Genomic DNA, 25,469 nt, shown 5'->3' with positions numbered 1-25,469 from the left:
AGACTCACACACCTTATGAGGAGACACTCACACATCTTGTGAGAGCAGACTCTCACACCTTATGAGGAGACACTCACACATCTTGTGAGGGCAGACTCTCACACCTTATGAGGAGACACTCACACATCTTGTGAGGACAGACTCACACACCTTATTAGGAGACACTCACACACCTTGTGAGGACAGACTTACACACCTCATGAGGAGACACTCACACATCTTGTGAGGGCAGACTCACACATCTTATGTGGAGACACTCACACACCTTGTGAGGACAAACTCACACACCTTAAGAGGAGACACTCACACAGACTCACACACCTTATGAGGAGACACTCACACATCTTGTGAGGACAGACTCACAAACCTTATGAGGAGACATTCACACATCTTGTGAGGGCAGACTCATACACCTCATGAGGAGACACCCACCCACACATCTCGTATTCTCAGGAAAAGAAAAAGAAAAAAAAAAGCGAGGACTTCCTTGATATCTAATAGAAATTTTCAAAATACTGAATAACTTCGAGAACATAATGTACGAATACTTCTTCACTTCTGAGAAAGATTCAATGACCAGAAATAACTGAACGAGGATACGAAGAAGGAGATGCAACTGCAGCAACGTAGGCAACACCTTTCTTTCTTTTTCTTTTTTTTTCCCCATCTGTGGAATGAGAGACCACTGGAATAAACCGCAAACAGGTGTGCTGTAAATGGCGAAGACTTTCAACACCTTCAGGGCAACACTACACAAATACTTCAGTGGTATCCGTCACCAGTGAATCATCCTGCTTCAGGAGGAAACATTTCAACACGTCTCTCTCTCTCTCTCTCTCTCTCTCTCTCTCTCTCTCTCTCTCTCTCTCTCTCTCTCTCTCTCTCTCTCAGGGGTCCAGCCCAAGTGAAGCCGTTTGTAAAATTAGTAGGGAACTTTTACAGTGAACATTTTCCTACAAAATTTCCATGAAAGTATATTGCTTCCACGATACATGTCATTTTGTTTCTTATCTTTCATTCCAGCCGGAAATTGAGCCGGAGGGAGAGGTGGGTGGAGAGGTGCCTTCCGCTTTACTATCTTGTTCCTATCATGATGAAGTCAGTAGATAACCTCATCCTGGACATGATCTCCTGTTACCTGTCCTTCCCATGCTCTTCACACCATCACACTTCCCTCCCCTTCCACACTATTACCTTTCTCTTCCCTTCACCAACCTTCCTTTCCCTTCCTCTACCACGCCATCACCATTCCCTTCTTCTACCACACCAGAACCCTTTCCTTCCTCTGCTACACCACCGTCCTTCCCCTCATCTACCACACCAGTGCCCTTCCTTTCCTCTGCTACATCACCGCCCTTCCCTTCATCTGCCACACCAGTACCATTCCCTTCCCTATACGTACTTTACTATCGCAATAATTATTCCTTTTCCTTTTTTTTATTTTATGTGTGCTGAGAAAGCAGGGTGTACCTCCACTACCACAATATTTATCCTCTTTCCTTCCTCTACTGCACCACAATCTTTCCCTTCGTCAACCATATCACTATCCTCCCCTTCCTCTACTACACACCACCAATCCTCCTTTCCCTTCCTGTTCCTCGTCATAGCACTCCCCTTCCCTTAATTCATCATGCTACCATCCTTCCACTTCCTTCCTCTCCCACATAACCATCCTTCCACTTCCTTCCTCTCCCACATAATCACCCTTCCACTTCCTTCCTCTCCCACATAATCACCCTTCCACTTCCTTCCTCTCCCACATCACCACCTTTCCCTTCCATTCTAACTCTCTTCTACACCTCCTTCTTCCCTTCCTCAGACACACAACACTATCTACCTCTTCCCATCTCTTCTTTTTTTCGTCTCTCTTTTTTCTCAGTTACATAAGATCAAAGACTGTACCGTAAAATTAAAGCCCACGCCAGAGAAAATCGTACCAACGTAAGGAGAGCAGACTGGCTGGCTGCACGTGACAAGTGGGGGTAGCACAAGGCTCCCAGTCCTAGGACGTAATCAGTCATGGAGACGTAAACTCCATGAGGAAAATCTCCAAATTTGCCGATGACGTGCGATCAGAATGCAATCTTTGTTACACGACGACTCTGTTTAGGAATTCAAAAGAGATTTAGACTAACAGCTGGACCGGTCAGAATAAGGGCCGGTACACAAGTGGAAAAAAACAAATGCAAAGTAATGAATTTTGCTTACGAGGCAAATATTAATTTCGAACAAACTAAAATCATTTTCGCTATAAGAACGAGAGTCCGCGGAGGTCTAACAGAAGTTTTCCAAATACTATATAATTTCGACCACATAAAATACGTCACATTGCTCACATACGAGTTGCAACGACCAACACTAAAGTTAAGAAGAGTAAGGGAAGAAGATGCAACGATAGTGTGGGGTAATTAGTATTTTTTGCTCTTTTTCAGCTACGGAGTTGTAGAATACTGGAACATACCACCACTAATTACTGTCACAAGGAAGACTATCTACATCTGTTAATGACGAGGAGACTAGTACGTTAATGATATCAATTATCACACAACAATAATCCTGTTCACGTGGAAAAAATACACAATGGAACTTCCTGTTCACAAAACTTCAATCTATTTTTTTTGTCTCTCGTTTCAGATGCAAGTCTCCTTTCCCGCGAGCATCATCCATCCGGCAATATTACACACGGTGACGCTTCCTATAAAATGTCCAGGGTAGTATACCCTCTCCATTCTGCATGGTGCTCCTCCTTCTCCTGTCCTGCCGGCTGTTGGAGCGGAGGGAGGGGTTGTGGGTGGAGAGGCGGCATGTACTACGATCCTGTCTCTGTCTCTAGTCTTTAATAAGGTTTAGAGAACCTCAGGAGACCAGCACTGGCCTCCACCTCATAACCTCGTCACGGACCATCGGGTCTCATACCGTGTGTACTATATACGTACCCGCCCCTCTCCCTTTCTTCTTCCCGCCTCTCTCTCTCTCTCTCTCTCTCTCTCTCTCTCTCTCTCTCTCTCTCTCTCTCTCTCTCTCTCTCTCTCTCTCTCTCTCTCTCTCTCTACTCGTCCAACCATACGCCCCTACCTCTCCCACACTCTCTCTCTCTCTCCCCGTCCAACCATACGCCCCTACCTCTCCCACACTCTCTCTCTCTCTCCCCGTCCAACCAGACGCCCCCCATCTCTCTCTCTCTCTCTCTCTCTCTCTCTCTCTCTCTCTCTCTCTCTCTCTCTCTCTCTCTCTCCCCTCCTCTCCCACCCAACCCAACGCCGTTATTGAAATCCCTCCCCTCCCCCAGCGCCGTCGCCGCCCCTCCCGACCCACCCTGGCCTGCACGTGTTGGATGATGGTAATGAAAATCCTCATTGTGAGGCTGACAGCACTGCCCGATGAAAGGAACTAATAAAAGCCTAATACTGGCGGCACAGATTCCATTTTTCCCTCATGGCGCCCCCGTTATCAATGTCGATTTTACTCGGTGAAAATCCAGGCCGGGAGTAGAGGCCAGAGGCGGCAGACCAGCTGTGGGAGGTGACGGGTTACAGCGTCACTATTGTGCCCGGGTGTTACTGGTGTGCGTTATGATGCTACCGGTGTGTTACTGTGTTACTGGAGTGCGTCATGATGCTACTGGTGTGTTACTGGTGTCACTGGTGTGCGTTATGATGCTACCTGGGTGTTACTGTGTTACTGGAGTGTGTTATGATGCTACCGGGGTGTTACTGTGTTACTGGAGTGCGTCATGATGCTACTGGTGTGTTACTGGTGTCACTGGAGTGCGTTATGATGCTACTGGGTGTTACTGGTGTCACTGGTGTGCGTTATGATGCTACCGGTGTGTTACTGTCTCACTGGAGTGCGTTATGATGCTACCTGGGTGTTACTGTGTTACTGGTGTGCGTCGTGATGCTACTGTTGTGTTACTGCGTTACAGGTGTGCGTTATGATGCTACTGGTGTGTTACTGGTGTTACTGGAGTGCGTTATGATGCTACCGGGGTGTTACTGTGTTACTGGTGTGCGTCGTGATGCTACTGTTGTGTTACTGGTGTCACTGGTGTGCGTTATGATGCTACTGGTGTGTTACTGTGTTACTGGAGTGCGTTATGATGCTACCGGGGTGTTACTGTGTTACTGGTGTGCGTCGTGATGCTACTGTTGTGTTACTGTGTTACTGGTGTCCGTTATGATGCTACTGGTGTGTTACTGGTGTTACTGGAGTGCGTTATGATGCTACCGGGGTGTTACTGTGTTACTGGAGTGTGTCATGATGCTACCGGTGTGTTACTGTGTTACTGGAGTGCGTTATGATGCTACCGGGGTGTTACTGTGTTACTGGTGTGCGGTATGATGCTTCAGGTGTGTTACTGGTGTGCGTTATGATGCTATCGGTGTGTTACTGTGTTACTGGTGAGTTATGGTGTTACAGTGTGTTATCGTGATACTAGTGTGTTACGGCGCTACTGGTGTGTTATGATGTTAGTGATGTGTAACTGGTGTTACGGTGCTACTAAGATGTTATGATGCTACTGGTGTGTTACCGTGATACTTGTGTGTTACGGTGCTACTGGTGTGTTACTAGTTTGTGTTATAAAGCTTCTGGTGTGTTATCGTGTTCGTGGTGTGTTTATGCCAGTGTGTTACCACACGGTTGGTGTACAATATGATGCTACTGGTGTGTTACCGGTGTTACGACGCTACTGGCGTGTGTTAATAGTGTGTTCCTGATGTTTTGGAATCACTAATGTGTTACCATGTTACTGGTGTGTTATGCTCTGCTGGATTGCTACTGGTCTTACGGTGCTACAAGTGCGTTACCATATTACTGGTATGTTATGTTGTTACTGGCGTTACCATGTTACGGGTGTGCGTTCTGTTGCTACGGGTATTTCCTTGTTACTGGTGCGTTATGTTACTACTGGCGTTACCATGTCACTAGTGCGCGATATGTTGCTTTTGATGTGCCCCCATGTTACTGGTGTGTGTTATGGTGTGTTACAGTATTACTGGTGTGTAATGGACAACTGATGTTACCAAGTTACTGATGTGTTATGGCGCTAGTCGTGCGAGTTATGTATGCCACTGATATGTTATCGCGTTACTCGTGTGTTATCGCGTTACTCGTGTGTTACCGTGGGACAGAGCACCACACAGTGTTGCTGATGGTCACACCGGTCATATGTTGAGGAGTCTCACGTACCGGGTGTCCAAGGGTGTTTTCTCATACTGACGGTGCCACTCAGTGTGTGGACCATGGCCAACCCTAGGGCCGTGGACCGTCCTGGGGCCATTAGATGCCCGGAGACCCATGGCCATCGTGAGGGGGGTCCCTTACATTCAACACAAAGAGTGGTCCCAAAAAAAATGTTCTGAAAAAATATCTTCATATTCCTGAAACACATGACATTCTCCCTTAATGAAATCCAACTCAAGTTTCCTATGAAAGGAAACAATAATATCCTATGAATCCCATCCCAATGTTTTCATTCAAAAGTTTCCAGGTTCGTCCCCTCGCCCTCCCCATCGCAGCCTTGAAATAAAAAAATCTATCGTTGGGCAAATCAGCTGGTCTATCCAGGACCCCATAAGTTGTAATATGATCCCCTCTCTCCCCTCCTAGTTTTCAAGCAAGGTAAACTGTAGTGTCTTCAACCACTGCTCAGACCGGCCAGCTGAGGCACCATGATTCTCCTGGTAAAATCTCAACATTTGGAAGCTCCACAAGGATGCATCACATTCGAGTTTTTGGTCTGTAGTGCGTCATGTACGTATTCTTGGGTGTTTTTTACAGACACGAAAGATATTCTTGTGTTTATCTTTAATTCATAACCAGCAGTGCCATCCTCTCCAGTGTGTCTATCAAATGATTAAAGCGTTTTGTACTCACTCCCTACGAACTTTATAATAGAATTTCTTTTACACACTCCTCTAGTTAACCCCAAACGTCCACCAAGGTCGTCCTGTTCCATTCTCTGACCAGGAAACCTCTCACACTGACTCCACTTCATCTATGCATCATGTTATGCTGGGAGAATATCCAGACACCCATACACTTCCATATACCTTTACATGTCATCAATTACACCCCATACTTACACATGCACACATCATGTGCCCACACCAAGAACAACACAGGTCCACGACCCATCCTTGCATCACTCCACTAGTGATCTCCAATGTGAATGCCACCACATAATCACTCTTCCATTTATACATCTAATCCTGTCTTCTATCTCCCTAGGGTTATCAGTATGCGTTCTCAATTTCACTTATGACCTTCCATGTCTCTTTGAATGAATCTAAACAAATACAATCTACCCATCCCACTCTCCTCCGAATCACTTTGATACCTTTCATGATAATCTCCCACGTCTAAATCCAAACTTTTCATCATTCAATCAATGCATTACAATAAATTAACCACATTTATTGTTTCTAATGTTTTTCATATATTATACAATGACACCGGTCTACAGTACATACTATACAATACAGTGACACTGGTCTTCAGTACATACCATACAATGACACTGGTCTACAGTACATACTATACAATGACACTGGTCTACAGTACATACTATACAATGACACTGGTCTACAGTACATACTATACAATGACACTGGTCTACAGTACATACTATACAGTGACACTGGTCTACAGTACATACTATACAATGACACTGGTCTACAGTACATACTATACAATGACACTGGTCTACAGTACATACTATACAGTGACACTGGTGTACAGTACATACTATACAGTGAGACTGGCCTACAGTTCAGAGGATCATCTCTGCCTCTCTATCTGTGTACTGGAACAACATCTTCACATTTCCAATCACTCGTCACAACATCGCTGCTACCGACTCTTTGAACACGATCTTTTTAACAGTGCATCAAACTCCGTCTCGCACTCCTTCAATACCCCCGGGGATCATCTATCTAGTCCAGGGGATTTAGTGGTCTTATCCGGTTCTTTCAGCAATCCAACAATATCCTCTTCAACAATGAGAATATCATTGTGTGTGAGTGATTACCAAATCGTGCCTACGGTGAGGGCGAGTTACACACTCCTGTGACCCACCATCATCACGCAGCCTCCTCCTCCTCCTCCTCCTCCTGTCTTGCCTACCTTACATGACACCTCGTAACCAAGTCACACTCCCTGGGTTATTGAAGATGCGCACTTGCCCTGATCCGTAGGGGTAAGGTCAACTGCATCGAACTGCTTACTGTATACAGTTGTTGCCCAGCATCTATAGAAATGAATGGTACAAGACTCATAATCCTCGTTAGGATTTTGCATGAGTTATGCCCCTTGTGAGGTTCTACCTAGAACTTAACCTGAGGATCTGATCAAGCCCGTAAGGGTCAAGTCAAACACATTTAAACAGCATGATTTATGCCGTTGTTTTCCGTCTACACACAAGTGAACGACATAAGAGCCAAAACCCAATTTGGGATTTTGCTTGAATTACATCAAGGTTTACCTTGGAACTCAAACTGGCTCGCAACGTGCAGAAAACTCCACCTCTGGTCAAAGATGTTGATACAAATGTCTTTGATGTCTTTTAAAACAATATTTCCATCCATTTCCATTTCATTTCGAATAACCAAGCTGCAGAGGAGGCGACTGTGGTTTCCTAGAAACACTCTTCAAGTTGTAATATGTAGTTACTTATATCTTAAATCTTCGGTGCATTCCGTAATGAGGAAGTTATGTGTGTTTTCTCTATCTATAAACAACTGAAAAAGTATTTCTTCATATCTTTTCTGGTCTCTATTTCTGCCATGAAGTCTAGTTCCGTTCCCTGTGGCAGACGGGGAGGGAGGTTGGGTAGAAGTCTTCTGGCAGACCAGAAACACGCAAGCCCACCTAATTCATCCTTTTTCCCTGCACAAGCCATTGCTCGCTCCGTCATGAAGGCCCAGAGGAAATGTAAAGCATGAGCTTTTCCCCCGTGAGGCCAGGCTGCCTCCTACATGGGTATGTCTTGCAATATAACTTCAGAGACGATCTTTCATCCTGCGCCTCACCTGGATTTGCTTCATGTTTGCCCAACAGATTAACATTATTGAAGTCAGATCCTCTGTACAGAAGTTACCAACTCACAGATGGCTTTGACAAAATCCTCTCCATAATTTGTTGGTCTTGTAGAACTCAAACCCCCCCCCCCCCCCCCACACACACACACACACACACACACACACACACACACACACACACCAAAGAACAGTCAAAATATGTAAGTAATACAACACGAGGAAGATCTTAAGATCTCAACACCAGACAGGTAACCATAGTTAGGCTTTACAGTGGGAATATCATACCAGCTCGAACTAAGGAAATGACAGAGTGGAGGTAGGAACGTCAGCCCTTCCCCTAGCTTTAAAACTTAACACTAAGTCACAACACCTTCCCAGGTGAGGCCCCAAACACAACACCTCCCCCAGGTGAGGCCCCCACCACAACACCTCCCCCAGGTGAGGCCCCATCACAACACCTCCCCCAGGTGAGGCCCCATCACAGCATCTCCCCCAGGTGAGGCCCCACCACAACACCTCCCCCAGGTGAGGCCCCATCACAACACCTCCCCCAGGTGAGGCCCCATCACAGGATCTCCCCCAAGTGAGGCCCCATCACAGGATCTCCCCCAGGTGAGGCACCACCACAGGACACCAGACAATCCTCGCCTTAACAGGTGTCCGGGGAGTTAGGAGTTCTGTCTCCTGCGGTGTCAGGTGGTGAGCGCTTGTATATTTGCTTTACCGACACGTGTGAGTGGCAGTGAGAGGTGGCGGGTCCATCCGGAAGGAGGAGGACGCACTCTGGCTACAGTCCTCTGAGAGTTATGAGATAGTTTACATCTGTCGTCCACGGACCTGCCCCATAATCACTCTGTTTATCTCCACCACCAAGACTACAGACAGAGTGTACCATTCATGATGCCAATGACGCAAGAACAGCCTGATCTGGTAAACTCTCTCTTACTCGAGAACCACACGACTGCGGTCCGTGAACCATCTCTCACTAGTGAACCTCACCACCACGGTTCCGTGATCTACCTGGCCCATCTCACACTACTGAACCACAGGCCTGTAGTTTGTGACCCTCCAGACCCCATCTCTAACTAGTGAATCACACGACTCTGGTTCGTTGTTACGTGAAGCAGTTCACTTGACACCTCACGATCTCATAACAGAATATCCATAAAAAGAAAATCAGGCCACGGCGAGCGAACCATAATAATGCTCCATTAAACCATTAGATTCTAAAGCCAGGGCGTGTGCTGGAACCTCGACTCCAGGGCCCACTTAGCAGTCCTCCGGTAGTATATAACAGACCCCCCAGCGTTCCCAGACAACAACCTCCCGCCTACGTATACCTATACAGCGTCCTAGCTCCCTGCCCTTGCCCTCTATTCTAGCCCCCTGCCCCTGCCTGCCCCTGCCCGGGATACAGGGAAGGCAGCGGCAGGGCCGACGGCTGCAACCCCCCACGGGTGAAGACACGCGCCGGGCACGTCATTAAGGCCAGGTGGGCCCCGTGAAAAGGTAGGATAAAACTGTGCGTGGCGGAGACGGCACAATGGGAGGAGGTCGCCCTCCAGCAGATGAAGAAAGGCTGAGGAGGTGGGTGGGAGGCTGCTGGGCCCCTGTCATCTCCCGCTCCTGTCATCTTCACCAGATGAGGACCGGCTGCAAGGATGCTGCCCTAACCCCCCCTAACTCTCCCAGACCCCCCTCCATAAGATGAGGCCTGGCTATAAAGGATGATGCTGGGCCAGCAGCACCACCCTAGCCCCGCCTCACGTCCCAACCACAGCTCTCCGCACCTAAAAATTGAGCAGCGGCAAGATTCCTGACATTCCAGCTCGTCTGGCGGCGGGCAGGAGGAGGAAGGTGATGGACTTGTAAAAGGATTATTAATTTCAGCAGCCGGGAGGCGGGAGCACCACTGGATCACCAGCTTCCACTAATGATCTCCCTCACCCTTACACTGGCCTCCCTTACCCTCACACTGATCTTCCTCACCCTCACACGAATTTCCCACACTCTTACACTGGTCTCCTTCACCCTCACCCTTACGGTGGTCTCCCTCACCCCTCGCACTGATCCTCCTTACCCTCACACAAGTTTCCCACACTCTCACAATAGTCTCCCTCACCCTCGCACTGGTCTCCCTCACCCTCACACAAGTCTCCCACGCTCTCACACTTGTCTCCCTCACCCCTCACACTGATGTCTCTCACCCTAACCCTTATATTGGTTTCCCTCATCCTCAGACAGATCATCCACACTCTCAAACCGAGCTTCCTCATCCTCACACGAGTCTCTCACACTCTCACACTGGTCTCCCTCACCCTCACACTGATGTCTGTCACTCTCAGACTGATTTCTCTCAAGCTAAAATGAACACTCTCACCCTCACACAGATCTCCCTCCCCCTCACACGACTCTCACACATTCAGAATAATCTCTTACGCTCAGACTGATCTCTCAAGCTCAGTATGATCTTTCTCACGCTCAATCTGATCTCCCTCACGCTCAGACTGACCTCCCTCACGCTGAAACACTGACTCACATCACCAAACAAGGCAGCAACACTACCAACACAGCCTCACTACCACAACGCCTGCGTGTTCCCTCACTACCACAGCAACTGCATGTTCCTTCACTACCACAGCAACTGCACGTTTCATTACTACCACAACACCTGCACGTTTCCTTACTAACGTTACACCTACACCTTCTCTCACTACCACAGCACCTATACGTATCCTTGCTAACGCTATGCCTGCACGTTCCCTCACTACCACAACGCCAGCACGTTCCCTCACTACCACAACACCTGCACGTCCCCTCACCATCAAAAATCTGATAATAAATACATAACCTACAACCAGACAGATCAGCACACAAGCAGATAAACAGACTAAGCATGGAAGCAGCGGAAAAAAAGACAGTAAGACATTCAGACGGAGACAGACAGACTGGCAGAGAGACAGTCAGGTGACGGGAGCCACAGATGTCCGGGTCCTGGTGGAGGAGAGGGCGTAGCGAGCGGGGTGACCCCGGGGCACCGTCTGTCCTAACAACACAACATCAACAAGGGACAGGAACGAACGTGATGGCGCCATGAATTTCCCCAGTATTGCCTTACAATTTATACCAAACCAGAGTTGCGACGGCCAACACCCCACGTCCCCAGCCTCTGCGCAACACCTGCAGCTGCAGATGTTTTGTATCGGAGACGCCAAGTAGAGGGCCAGGTGTTCCGGTAGGGGGCACTAAAGGCCAGAACACTGGCATACATTTACCACGCGAACTGGAAACAAGAGACTGTCGATATGATGGGTCGCCGATATAAACTTAGGGAGTGGACACCCGCGTTATATATAATTTTACGGTGCCGGATCCCCCTGCCCGCCTCATATATCACCCAGTCCTTATAGGAGCTCCCCTTCTCTCAATATATGGCCGAGGGGACCTGATATACAGCCCTAGGGGACGGGAAAAATAAGGGGTGGCCGATCTTCACTAATGTAAACAAGGTGAAGTATTAGGAAAGAAATACCTAAACATGTTGTGTGGCTGGGACGGACGGACGGACGCAAGAGTCAGGCTGTGGCTAGAACGGACGGACGGACGGACGGACGGACGGGTCTGGCTGTGGCTGAGACGGACGGAAGGACGGGTCTGGCTGTGGCTGGGACGGACAGATGGACGGGTTTGGCTGTGGCTGGGACGGACGGACGGACGGCCAGGTCTGGCAGTGGCTGGGACGGACGGAAGGATGAAAGGGTCTGGCTGTGGCTGGGACGGACTGACGGAAGGGTCTGGCTGTGGCTGGGACGGACTGACGGAAGGGTCTGGCTGTGGCTAGAACGGACGGACGAACGGGTCTGGCTGTGGCTGGAACGGACTGATGGACAGGTCTAGCTGTGGCTGGAATAGACGGACAGACGAGTCTGGCTATCGCTGGGACGGACTGACGGACGGCTCTGGGTGCGACTGGAACGGACGGAAGACAGACAAGTCTGGATACAACTGAGACGGACGAAGGGACGTGTATGGCTGTGGGTGGGACTGACGAAAGGACGGGTCTGGCTGTGGCTATGGTGGACAGACGCAAACCGTCTGCTGGCAAGCATTAAAAAAGTACATGGATAAGGAAATAATCAACACGCTTTTCTTATCGTACGTAAGGCCAATATTAAAACATCTCAAGTTTGGTCACCGCACTTATAAAGACACAAAGAGCTACTAGAGAAGGTGCAGAGGAAGGCAACAATGATGATACCAGAATTAACAGAGATGAGCCACAGGGAAAGGCTAGAAAACGTAAATTTCTCACTTAAGGTCTACAGCGAGGGAGGCCTACAGTACTATAGCGCCACCTAAGGTCTACAGGGAGGGAGGCCTACTGTAATGGAGCCCCATCCAAAGTCTACAGGAAGGGAGGGAGGGAGGGAGGGAGGACTACAGTACTGTAGCCCCACCCACAGTCTACGGGAAGGGAGGGAAGGAGGGAGGGAGGCCTACAGTACTGTAGCCCCACCTAAGGTCTACAGGGAGGGAGGAAGAGAGGGAGGCCTACAGTACGGTAGCCCCACCCAAGGTCTACAGGGAGGGAGGGAGGCCTACAGTACTCTGGTTACACCATTTGGGATTTCATCAAAGGTTATCTTATCTTGTGTTATCATGGGGAAGGAGGCAGGTGACGCACGGGGAGCGGGTGGGCGACGTGATAACTATTGCTCAAGATAACAGAGGGACGGACGCTGGCCGGAAACTGTGCTTGACATGATGGTAGTAAGTTATGTGATGGTACCTCCCCTGCTCCTGACCCGGACTCTCTTGCCGTACCACACTGCTTACCATACCACACTACCTCCTACCCTACTACATTACCTACCGATCCTACCAACCTCCCCTTCCAACCTCCCATACTGCCTGCCTGTTCTACTACACCTGCCCTACCACTCTACTAACCTTATCATCCTGCCCTACCATACTACCTACCTGCCCTGGCACACTACTTGCCTGCCTTGTCACACTATCTACCAGCCCTACCACATTACCTGCCACCCCTGCCACACTATTTGCCTCTCCTACCATACCACTTACCTTACCACACTGCCTGCCCGGTCAACCACATTAACCACCTGCCCTGCCACTCTGTTTACCCTTGCACACAACCTGTCTGCCCTACCACAGTACCTGCCTCCTCTACCACAGTACCTGCCTGCCACACACGACCGACCAACCGTAACACACTACTTGCCTGCCTTTACGCACTACCCACCTGCCCAACCACACCACCTACCTGCCCTACCACACTGACACAAATATCATCACAAACCAGTTGAACAATGTGAAAGACCTTAAAGTAATAATGTCTAACAACCTAGCCTTCGGCGAAAAAACAAAACAACGGTTGCCTCGTGCAGAACGTTGGCAGACTGGATCCTGCGGACCTTCAAAACAACGAAAGAAAAACCAATGATGACACTTTTAAAATGTCAACGAACTGAATATTGTTGCGTTCAACAATATTAATGTGATAAAGAAACTAAATTACTGAGAACGGCTGAAATCTCTCGCGTTATACCACATGGCGAGCAAACGGGGGGAGGTATTTCATCATCTATACCTGGAAAATCCGAGAGGGTATGGTTTCCAAATTACAACCAGAAATCACATCCTTATGTCACGATATGCATGGAACTGAAAAAATACTAGCTTTGAAATCCAAGGGGGTGCTAAATGAACACACACACACACACACACACACACACACGAAACATCCGGGACACAAGACTCTTCAACACCTGCCTCCTATAATCAGAAATGGGATGCATAGCGGAGAAGCTAAAGAGTGCTCTGGACAAGTACCTGCCAAGTGTACCCGGCTGTGAGGACTATGTGGGCCTGCAGACTGCAGTTCCCAACAGCTTGGTCAACCAGCAACCCAACCCAACATCCTGGGCCCTGGTATGAACAAGGTATACCCTACAACACTAACCTAACAACCCTGCCACTCTACCTACTAACAACCCTTGAGTACAACACATGCACTGACTGCTACAGCTGTGTGAGGCATGTTGTAAACATACCCCCGTCATCTGAAACAGTTACATATGATCCAACACAGTCCGGCCGGCAAGTGCAGGCGGCCCGCCAATACGTAAACAAGAGAGAGGAGGATTTCCACCATGGAGGGTAAGTCATCAACAAACACCAAGGAGTTACAATACGTCCCAGACATGGGAATGGTCAGGGCAATCCCCTCCCTACAGTAAGACTAACCACCACATTAAGATACTCCAATATTCACATGTGATGATTCACAGCCACATTAAAATATTCAAGTAATCACATCAGTTTACCTACACACACACACACACACACACACTCATGCACTCAAGTATCCTCTACAAGCAATAAATTCATCGGCTTCACCCTAACCAGCTCATCCACCACCGTATCAAAGGCAAATATAACAGCTGCAGTCAAAGCAAAATAAGTCTCTCATAACAGTAACCGGCTGCCCAGCTCTCACAAACATTCATTCATCACGGGCACAAAGAAAGGAAAATACTTCCAATACAAAACTCACTTCAATTTGCTCAGCATCCAATGTTCTGCAATATCACGACGACCCCCCCCCCCCCCACTCCCTCCCTCTCCTACCTAAACCACCCTCTAACCAACCATCAACCCCCCCCCCCCCCAGCAGAAACGAAAACACTTACCCCTAATAAACACTTCAGCAAATTATACTTACAGATCCCCAAACCTTTAACAAACACGACAGTCGTTTAGTGGAAACGCCCTCCCAACCCAGTTTTAAAACTGCGTTCCACGAAACATGTACGAGTTACACTTTTTCGTCTGTGTTCTAAAATACCAACAATCCCTGCAACTTTACGAACACTGATTCAAAATATCACAAGAACACTCAGGCCCAAGATGCAACATTCATCTCCACGACAATGAACCCCTAAATCCTCACCTGTCCTGCACACACCTCACACAGACATACATAACACTGCACACACCTCACACAAACATACATAACACTGCACACACTTCACACAGACATACATAACACTACACACACACCTCACACAAACATACATAACACTGCACACACTTCACACAGACATACATAACACTGCACACACTTCACACAGACATACATAACACTGCACACACCTCACACAGACATACATAACACTGCACACACCTCACACAGACATACATAACACTGCACACACCTCACACAGACATACATAACACTGCACACACCTCACACAGACATACATAACACTGCACACACCTCACACAGACATACATAACACCATATTTCTTAACCTGTGGTCCTGCCCGGTAGGCGTGGCCAGCTTCCTGAGTGCTGAGGGCGCCCACGAGACAGGGATATTGAGGGAAGTATTGAGATCTTTGCTCTGGGGATAACGGTGAGAGAACACTTGCCACGGATCCTCGTGTCAAAAAAGGCGACAAACGGGAGTTAAGGAGGGGTGCAGCAATCCTCTCCACACGTCACATTACTTTCAAAGGGCAGGAAATGAAGAATTCAAGCGAGGATTTTTTCTCAAAGGCTCAATCGTTTGTTCTGGACGCTCCCTCGTTAACGCGGGAAAGGCAAGTGTGTGTGTGTGTGTGTGTGTGTGTGTGTGTGTGTGTGTGTGTGTGTGTGTGTGTGTGTGTGTGTGTTCGATTATAGGATGGTAGATGGAAGGTGTTTGGGTCAGGGTGGTATATGAAGTGAGAGTCACGGAGAGTGGTGTAGTGTATAGAGCGGAGGAGGTGAAGACCTTACGTAAGATGAAATATGGCAGTGTCTGGAGTGGATGATATTGCCGGTGAATTTCCAAGGAAAGAGAGTGACCGTGCTGTTGACGGGTTAGTAAATATTTTCAGAGTATGTATGGATCATATAAAGTGCCAGAGGAATGGTGGAATGCGTGTATAGTACTACTGTATAAAGGCAAGAGGGGATAAAGGAGAGTGTTTAAACTACAGTTTGTTGAGCGTTCCTGGTAAGTGTACCGAAGAGTGGTGATTAAGACGGTGAAGCCATGGATAGAACAGAAGATTGGGAAGGAACAGTGTGGTTTCAGACGTGGGAGAGGATGTGTGGATCAGGTGTTTGCTTTGAAGGATGTGTGTGAGAAATACTTAGAAGGATCTGTACGTGGCATTTATGGATCTGGAGAAAGTATATGACAAGGTTAATACTAATGATCTGTGGAAGGTCCTCAGAATATATGGTGAGGAAGGAAAACTGCTAGCATCATCGAGAAGTTTTTTCTCAAGGGTGTAAAGCGTGTGTAAGAGTACGAAGAGAGCAAAGTGAGTGGTTCCAGGTGAAGGTTGGTCTGCAGCAGGGGTGTGTGAGGCCACCATGGCTGTTTAGTTTGGTTATGGATGGGATGGAGAGGTATGTGTATGCGAGTCTTAGGAAGAGGCGAGTATGCATGCAGTCTGTCAGGGGATAAGAGTGCCCAAGAAGTGAGTCAGTTGTTGTTTGCTGATGACAAAGCACTGGTGGCAGATTCGAATGAGAAACTGCAGATGTTGGTAACTGATTTTGGGATAGTAAGCAAAAGGAGGAAGTTCAGAGTAAATGTGAATAAAAACAAGATTATTAGGCCTAGCAGAGCTGAAGGACAGGATAAGTGGGGTGTAAGTGGGGTGTGACTTTGGAAAAAAATTATATATATATATATATATATATATATATATATATATATATATATACCACACAAACACACACACACACAGAGAGAGAGAGAGAGAGAGAGAGAGAGAGAGAGAGAGAGAGAGAGAGAGAGAGAGAGAGAGAGAGAGGGATGATGATCACACTGATAGTATGAAGGTGAAATCGTACTTCAGCAAGAGTTCATACAATTTAATTTAACATGTAATTTTTCTATATATGTGGCACGACATGTTTCGTGGAGACAATCCACCTCATCAAGATCTAAATAACTTTGTTAAGTCTGGCACCTGATGAGGTAGATTGTCTCCACGAGACATGTGCCGCATGTACAGAAAAATTACATGTTAAATTTAATTGTATGAACTACTGAAGTGCGATTTCACCTTTATATATATATATATATATATATATATATATATATATATATATATATATATATATATATATATATATATATATCGTACAAGGGAAGCGGTTGAGAGGCGTGGTCACTCCTCAATTCATCACGCTGGATCATAACTAAAACTTCACTCAGGCATCACATCAATGAGAGTGTCTCATTCTACATCAAGAATCAACACCTTGAGGCTTACCATCGTGAACATGCTATCAACAGATTGTCATACACGTCCGTCAGCTCACCTGACTAATTCAAATCCAACCGATTACAATCGTGCTGATCCTTCAAGGTGCTTTTACTCACAGCAGGAGAGAAACCAAACGATTAATCCCAGGTGAACGCTGATCCCACGTTTCCTAGAACTCCTCCTCTTTCAGGCAAGTAGGTCATGGTGTTACCTGATACCGCTATGACTCTTACCTGTCTCCTATATGGATCTTATGGCACCTGTCTGCTCTACGTATCTACACTACCACACGATCGCTACCCAACACATCACTGGCCACACAGGAAATCAAAAATAAACAGAAATGACTAACCTAAGCATAACTACCAAGTGGTTACTATCTATCTGGGATGGGCTATTCACCCTCCCTCCTCACTCTTGAGGACAAGTGCGAATGAACCCACCGCCTCCTGGACGTGCACGTTGCAAGGGAACGCCGCCAACTCTCTGAGAAGCACTGAGCGTCTGAGCTTCCCAGGAAGCAAGGTAGGAAATAAAACCCAATGGAATTTCATGCACACACATTTCCTCTACCTATAAAACCGTCCCCAGGTAAAACCTGTGGTTAAACGGAATTCCAATAATCTAGAATATGGGGGAAATAAAAGCGACAAAAGTACTCAGTTCATGTCCTTCCAGGAACGGGGCAGGAGCGGCTGGCGTTAACGACCTAACAATCCCCTCTAATGGGCCGCTAAGTGTCACTGGCTTCAGACAAAGACAAAATGGTCCGTCACGTCCCGCCGCTCACACCACACGCTCCAGTTTACCGGGGTTCTTGACTAGACAACGGACTCCGTTGTTTAACGTCGTCATATTTAAACCCAGGGAGATTTCGGCTACCTCAATTTCGTTTAACTGAATATATCTGGTGTGTTGGAGCTTCCACTACGTATTATATACACAAGATACCAGGTAAATCATGAAAATCAGCATAGCTGAGAAATGTGTATATGTATGATGGCACGTACGCGTCTTATATTACATAACGGGGTTTAGTGGATAGTTTGTCCGTTTTACCGGGGTCGCACATCACGTGGTGGAGTTCACGTGTTTTATTCCGGACGAAATCCTGCTGGAGATCCTCTCTCTTTCACTCTACCATTCGAGAAAATGAGTCATTTATATTTCATTATCTCATATATATATATATATATATATACATATATATATATATATATATATATATATATATATATATATATATATATATATATATATATATTATAATTTGTCGCTGTCTCCCGCGTTAGCGAGGTAGCGCAAGGAAACAGACGAAAGAATGGCCCAACTCACCCACATACACATGTATATACATAAACGCCCACACACGCACATATGCATACCTATACATTTCAACGTATACATACACATACATACACAGACATATACATATATGTACATGTACATATTCATATATGCTGCCTTCATCCATTCCCGGCGCCACCCCGCCACACATGAAATGGCACCTCCCTCCACCCGCATGTGCGCGAGGTAGCGCCAGGAAAAGACAACGAAGGCCACATTCCTTCACGCTCAGTCTATAGTTGTTATATGTAATGCACCGAAACCACAGCTCTCTTTCCCCATCCACGCTCCTCAAAACTTTCCATGGTTTACTATTTGTGTGTTACAAAGACAACGTATTCCACGTGTAACCCCGTCTCTTGTTTAGCCTATTATGTACATGTATTTAATCCGGTAAAAAAGAAAAAAAAAACACATGAACGTAAGCCAGAAAACCAATTATCGACTACCCCAGAGGAAAGGATGAACGCCTGGGTTGGGTGTGTGCCGATGCCACGCCCAGGATTCGAGCCCCTATAGGCCCGTGCTGACTCGGTGTCGGTAACTCTAACCAATGGTATAATTCAAATAAAATATTCACCAAACAGAGAACAGTGCACCGATACCACCTCACCTGAAACACATCTCGCTCAAACATTAGACATTACAGAAGCTGAGGAAAGTACTTGCAAATACACAGAATGTTGTGTGACATTCTAGACCCACAACTCTCCTATCTATCTATCTATCTATCTATCTATCTATCTATATATATATATATATATATATATATATATATATATATATATATATTATCCCTGGGGATAGGAGAGAAAGAATACTTCCCACGTATTCTCCGCGTGTCGTAGTAGGTGACGAATAGGGGAGGGAGCGGATGGGTTGGAAATCCTCCCCTCTCGTTTATAATTTTCCAAAAGGAACAGAGAAGGGGGTCAAGTGAGGATATTCCCTCAATATATATATATATATATATATATATATATATATATATATATATATATATATATATATATATATATATAGCTAAGTTGTAAAATCTCTCAGGAAAAGTATATCCAATATCATTACGAGCAAAATCATCAAGCAACCTGATCAGTTACCTACGTGTCTTCACCTGGAGCTCATAAGATGTCAACATACACACTAGGGGGGACGTATCCTACGTAAAAGATACACAAAAAAGGCCACACAGACGAGACCACTAATGACGTCACCACACGAGCAACCTAATGTTGTCGAGTGCCGGCGCGTGTTGTCCACTCCACGCTTCTTGTACGAAGCACCATATCTCAATGAAGAAAATGCAAAATAACCCATAATCGTATGAGTGTAAAGTAACACTAAACTATAAGGGCTATAAACCTACGATTAACAGACAACGAAAAACAGAACACGAAAATAATAAAGCAGCTGTTGTTTCTTGTGAGTGTTGGCAACTGTCAACTCCTGGTGACTAACCGCCCGCCCGTCAATTCCCCTGCAAACTCACTCTAACACTTCTCAAGTTTCCATTCACCCTATTACTAGTCCTTTCTTTGCCTTTATAAACTCACCCACATCTCCACAGACTTCTTCATCTCCAACTATCCACCTACGCAAACAGCACCAATGCAAACAATAATAAAATCCCTTAAACTGAGGAAAGATCCCATTTCCATATCACGATGGTACTTACCTTTATATAATCACCTATGCTAAGAATACTCGGGAACACCCTAAGCTGTGAACTATAAACCCACCTCTAGCAACTCAATTTTCTCTTAAAATACTCATCCCACATTAATATTCTAATTTGTACACTCGTGCTCATCAAAAGTAAAATCACCATTACCGCATTCTTCGTACCTTACCACGTAATTTAACTTTCATCCCCGTAAAGTTAGCCTCATCTCAACACACACTCACCCTAATCCCCATAAAGATGGCCTCATCCTCGTATACTTACCCAAGTAGTTATCCTTATTCCCATGAAACTCACCCATGTAGTCAGCCTCATCCCGTAAACTCACCCCGTAAAATTAGCCCCATCTCGTAAACTCATCTTCACCTCCGTATATTCACCCTGACCCCGTAAACTCCCCCCTCCTCCCATGTACCCATGTAGGGATGCAGTGGGCGTATGCAATAAACTTGGAGAAGTGAACGCTCCAGCAAACAAAGAATTCATATCGGGCGGGACCTGGTGGGGTCAGACAAGTGGCGGCTGTTGTCACGTGAGGGGAGACAACCAGCAGGAGCAACAGAAGTACCACCACCAGCAGAACAACAGCAACACTATTAGCAACAACAGGAGAATATTTGAAACTGCATTAACAGCGATGGCAACAACAGCGCCACGCCACTACAGCAACAGCAGGCCAAAGAGGAAAGACAGAGCTGCATCAAACGCTGTACCAACACCAGCAACAGGAGATATGGAGCTGCATTAATAGCAGAGAGCAGAGTGTACATTTTAGCTGCAGCAAAGAACAGATGCAGTGGCATCAAGAGCAGCAACAACGGCACACGGCTGGCCTGACGTACCCCGGGACCAGCAAGACCCAGGCGAGTTGTGCGATATAATTTGTTTACCATAAAACTAGGAGCTTTCACGCCAACAAGCCCGCGCCACCAACATTCAAGCGGCGCCAACACACAAGGGCCACAACCTCGCGCTCTCATGTCGAGTTACTGCTCTCAGCACTAGACTGTGGTTGTGCACAGTCTTGCCCCAGGAGTAAAGGAAAAGCAGACAGGGAGGCTATAACACCATCTGTAATAATCATCATTGTTTTGTGCTGACTGGTTAGAGGGTCATGCTGGTCAGAATTAAGTAGCTGTTTCTCGACGATATTTGGCAATTTATCACTTTAATCTAGCTAAAAGAAGCAACCTTTCTGGCTATTCTCCCTGGTGATTTAAACCATAAAATAAATGTATTATGAGGCACTTTCCTGGGTGAATGAAGGTTGGAGGTGGCCCGGGCGGTGTGGGACACCGACCCAGCCTGTTGCACGCATATGGTCTCACCACCAAGCTCACAGCTTTTAGTGCGCTAATTATCACTCTACCTGCTTTCTTATATCGATTATGATGAAGTAAAAATTAATGGTAGGAACATCTCGATCTCGTTCTCTCCAGATGTAGCTCAGAAAGACCAACTAACAAACCAGCGTGAGTCAATCCTGCCGTAAATAGACAAACCGGCAACCCTTCCCAAGGCCACCCATGCATAAATGATACGTTTGTAGTTAATGATTTTGATGCTCGATTTTCAACTACAGTTTCTACGGTTAGCTTCGCCTCTATACAATGATAGCTACATGCAAACTATAAAAAAGAAACTTGGGTAAGGGCGGCAGGTAAATGGGTAAAATATATCACTGGTAATTTCGAGACCAAAATAGCAAGCGAATGTGGCGTGTGGCAGCTTGGAGGCGTCGGCCAGTACACTGCACTCGTGTGTCAGTTGGCGACGCGGACCTCCGTTGTCTACTGGTGTATGAGTTATTCTCTCTCTCTCTCTCTCTCAATTTTTCTTTGCTCTAAAACTCTTTCAATCCACCCGGATACTCTACTTATGCCTTTGTCCTTGCCTCACGTCCCTACACTATATACGCATTTTCTGTGATCTTACTGTGCTCTTCATCTGCTAATGTAACCTTTTGCCTTTCCTCACAAACTACCTCGAGTCTTGCTTTCATCCTAGCCGTACACTCTTCCATTATACTGTACATCTTGCCTTTGCCTCTTTCTACCATCCTTGCCTGACACTTACCGTATATAAACTCGCCTTTGTCTTCAACGTCACTTCTTACCTTAAACCCACCCTCCCATGTTTACCTTTAAATTTGGCTAACATTCTTTTCTTTTTTCTCGCCCTTGAGTTTATCATTACCTAACAGTTCCAGAGGCTCTTTAACCTTGCCTTAATCCTTGTCTTTCATCTTCTTGCACACTCAGCCCATACTCGATTCCTGCCTTACACCTTACCTTACAGATCATCTACACTTGAATTTTGCCTTACCTTCACTCTGCTCTACCATCTTACCTTAAACTTATGTTCTCCGCTAATCCCAATATGTTCTTGCCCCAACACAGGTATTCTCTACTCTTGCCTTACACTCTTACCCTAAACATCCTTCAAACATGTCTGACACGGTTATCTTGCAAACTCGTATCATCCAACTACGGATACACTCTACCTAGAATTACACCCTCCGCTCTTACCCTTCATTTCAATCCTACACTTCCCTTGCATTCTTTCCCCACACATAAATATCCAATACTCTTGCCTTACACTTCCTCTACACCTCTACATATGTTCTCCAAAAGTTCTTTTACAGTCTTAACCTTCAAACACTGATAACCAACGCAGGAACCCAGTAACCAATACAGTGTAGCTCTAGTAAACAATATGGTGCAGCTGCAGTATCCAGCTAAAGTAACCAACATGGTAAAGCTACAAAAACCAGCTGTAATAAGGACTAAGGCAGTGCAGCTGCTGCAAGCAACATGGTGCAGCAGCATCAAACACTGTAACTGTAGCAACCTACACGGTGCAAATACAGTAACCAACAAGGTGCAGCTGTAACATCCAAAATGGTGCAGCTGTAGCGGAGGGGAAGGTCCGGTGGTAGAGGAACAAAGGGAGTGAGTGAGTGAGGGGAAGAGGTACAAAAGAGGGAGGAGATAAGGAGAGTGAGGGAGAGGGTCAGTATGATGGAGGAAGAGGGTGAAGAAGGGAAAGAATGAGGGAGATGGGAGAGGGTAAGAGAGGGAGAGGGTAAGACAGAGGGAGAGGTAGGGGAGACTGCTAGCGGTCAGGAGCAACACACGTGTGTGTGTTCCTCCGTCAACCTTTGCCTGAAAATCGGGAATCAATATTGAACACTTGAACGATACGTCCACGGACGCCGCCACACTGACGGCTACTGCCCCTCATCCCCCACCACCCCTCAACTAAGGACGCCGCCACACTGACGGCTATTGCCCCTCATCCCCCACTACCCCTCACTACGGACGCCGCCACACTGACGGCTACTGCCCCTCACCCCTACCACCCCTCACTAAACACGCCGCCACACTGACGGCTACTGCCCCTCACCCCCTACCACCCCTCACTAAGGACGCCGCCACAGTGGTGGCTACTGCCCCTCACCCTCCGCCACCACTCACTATGGACGCAGCCACTCTGACGGATATTACCCATCACCTCTCAACACCCTTCACTAAGGACGCCGCCACACTGACGGCTACTGTCCCTGACTCTTACCACCCATCACTACGGACGCCACCACACTGACGGCTACTGCCCGTCACTCCTCACTACGGACGCCGCCACACTGACAGCTACTGCCCGTCATCCCCCACCACCCCTCACAACGGACGCCGCCGCAATACGTATGTTTACTGCCTGTCTCCCACCCCTCACTACGGACGCCACCACAATGACAGCTACAGCCCATCAACCCCTCACTACGGACGCCCTACACTGACGACTACTGCATGCTCCGTACCTCACTACTGGGGCCAAAATGAGATCCCAAGTTGTACCACAACAACACAGCTCCAGCACCTTCACCAGCTCTACTTCCTTAACAACGCCAGTGCCAAAACCTCAACAACATTAATTCTACCACCTTAACAACACCTGCTCCATCACCTGAAAAACACCAGCTTCAACACCACCACAATAACACCAGCTTTAACACTACCACAACACCAGCTCTAACACCACAACAATGTTAACACCTGCTCTAACACCACCACAACACCAATTAATGTACTACAACAACTCAGATCTAACACCACAACAACACCAGCTCTAACATTACAAGAACACCTGTTCTAACACCACAACACCAACACCAGCACTAACACCACAACGCAACACCAGCTTTAACACCACAACACCAACACCAGCTCTAACACCACAACTGCTCTAACACCACAACACCAACACCTGCTCTAACACCACAACACAACACCTGCTGTAACACCACAACACCACACCTGCTCTAACACCTTACCTTTTTTTAAACAATAAAATCCACATGAAAAAAAAGGGAATATTGTAATGTCCTGCATGACCTGGTAGTGGCTCCAGCTCGTTACTTATTATGAGAAATGACGGAACAGTGAGGCAAGGTGGGCCGTGGGTGTGTGGCCAGGGTGGGCGGTGGGTGTGTGGCCAGGGTGGGCGGCGGGTGTAGCCTGGTGTGTAGCCAAGAAGGGAGTTGGGTGTGTAGCCAAGGAGGGCTATGGGTGTGTGGTCAGGGTAGGCGGTGGGTGTGTAGCCCGTGTGGGCGGCGGGTGTGGCCAAAGGAGGTGGTGGGTTTATGTGGCTTGGTACGTTACAAGGTTGGGCGGTGGGTGTATGGCCAGGGTGGGCGTTAAGTTCGGCCAGGGTAGTGGTCGGTGTGACCAGGGTGGGTTGGCTAAAATGGGAGGTGGATTTGGCCTGTTTGTGGCCCAGTGGGCGGTGGGTGTGTGGCCAAGGTGGGCGGTGGGTGTGGCCTAGTGTGGTCAGGAACAATAACGCTCTTGAGAGTGTCAACAAAGGAGTGGTGATGACCTTGGGTGAGGGACCAGCCAAGGAGACCCGTCCCCCTCCCCCTCCCAGTACACCTCCCCTTCCCCCACGTCTTGCCCGCTCCTTCCACCTCCTCCTCCTCCTCCGCACGTCGTGCCTACCCCTTCTACCTTCTCCCAGAGGACTTACCCCCCTCCCACCACTGCTCGCTGGCCTCCCCCACTGCTTGCCCTTCGCTTTACCTGCACAGCTGTACTTCTGTCTGCTTGCCTGTC

At 47.3% G+C, this 25,469-nt stretch overlaps 1 protein-coding gene across 8 annotated transcripts in view; it reads right to left on the bottom strand.

The window, feature by feature from the left end:
* The window catches only part of sd (TEA domain transcription factor 1 homolog scalloped), a 330,242-nt gene that overhangs the window by 127,048 nt on the left and 177,725 nt on the right, over nucleotides 1–25,469 (bottom strand). Inside the window, exon 1 of one of the 8 annotated variants that reach the window (XM_071686627.1) lies at nucleotides 17,777–18,398. The exons of the other annotated variants lie outside the window; for them this stretch is intronic. Coding sequence (XP_071542728.1) covers nucleotides 17,777–17,897 — 121 coding nt within the window. The 5' untranslated portion in view covers nucleotides 17,898–18,398. Of the gene's footprint in view, nucleotides 1–17,776; nucleotides 18,399–25,469 lie in introns of those variants that run through there. 8 annotated transcript variants of the gene reach the window in all.

Source organism: Panulirus ornatus, chromosome 42 (assembly GCF_036320965.1).
Source record: "Panulirus ornatus isolate Po-2019 chromosome 42, ASM3632096v1, whole genome shotgun sequence".
In the NCBI taxonomy this organism is placed as follows: Eukaryota; Metazoa; Arthropoda; class Malacostraca; order Decapoda; family Palinuridae; genus Panulirus; species Panulirus ornatus.
Note: the sequence above shows the minus strand (reverse complement) of the source record. Positions and strands in the feature narration are given on the sequence as shown.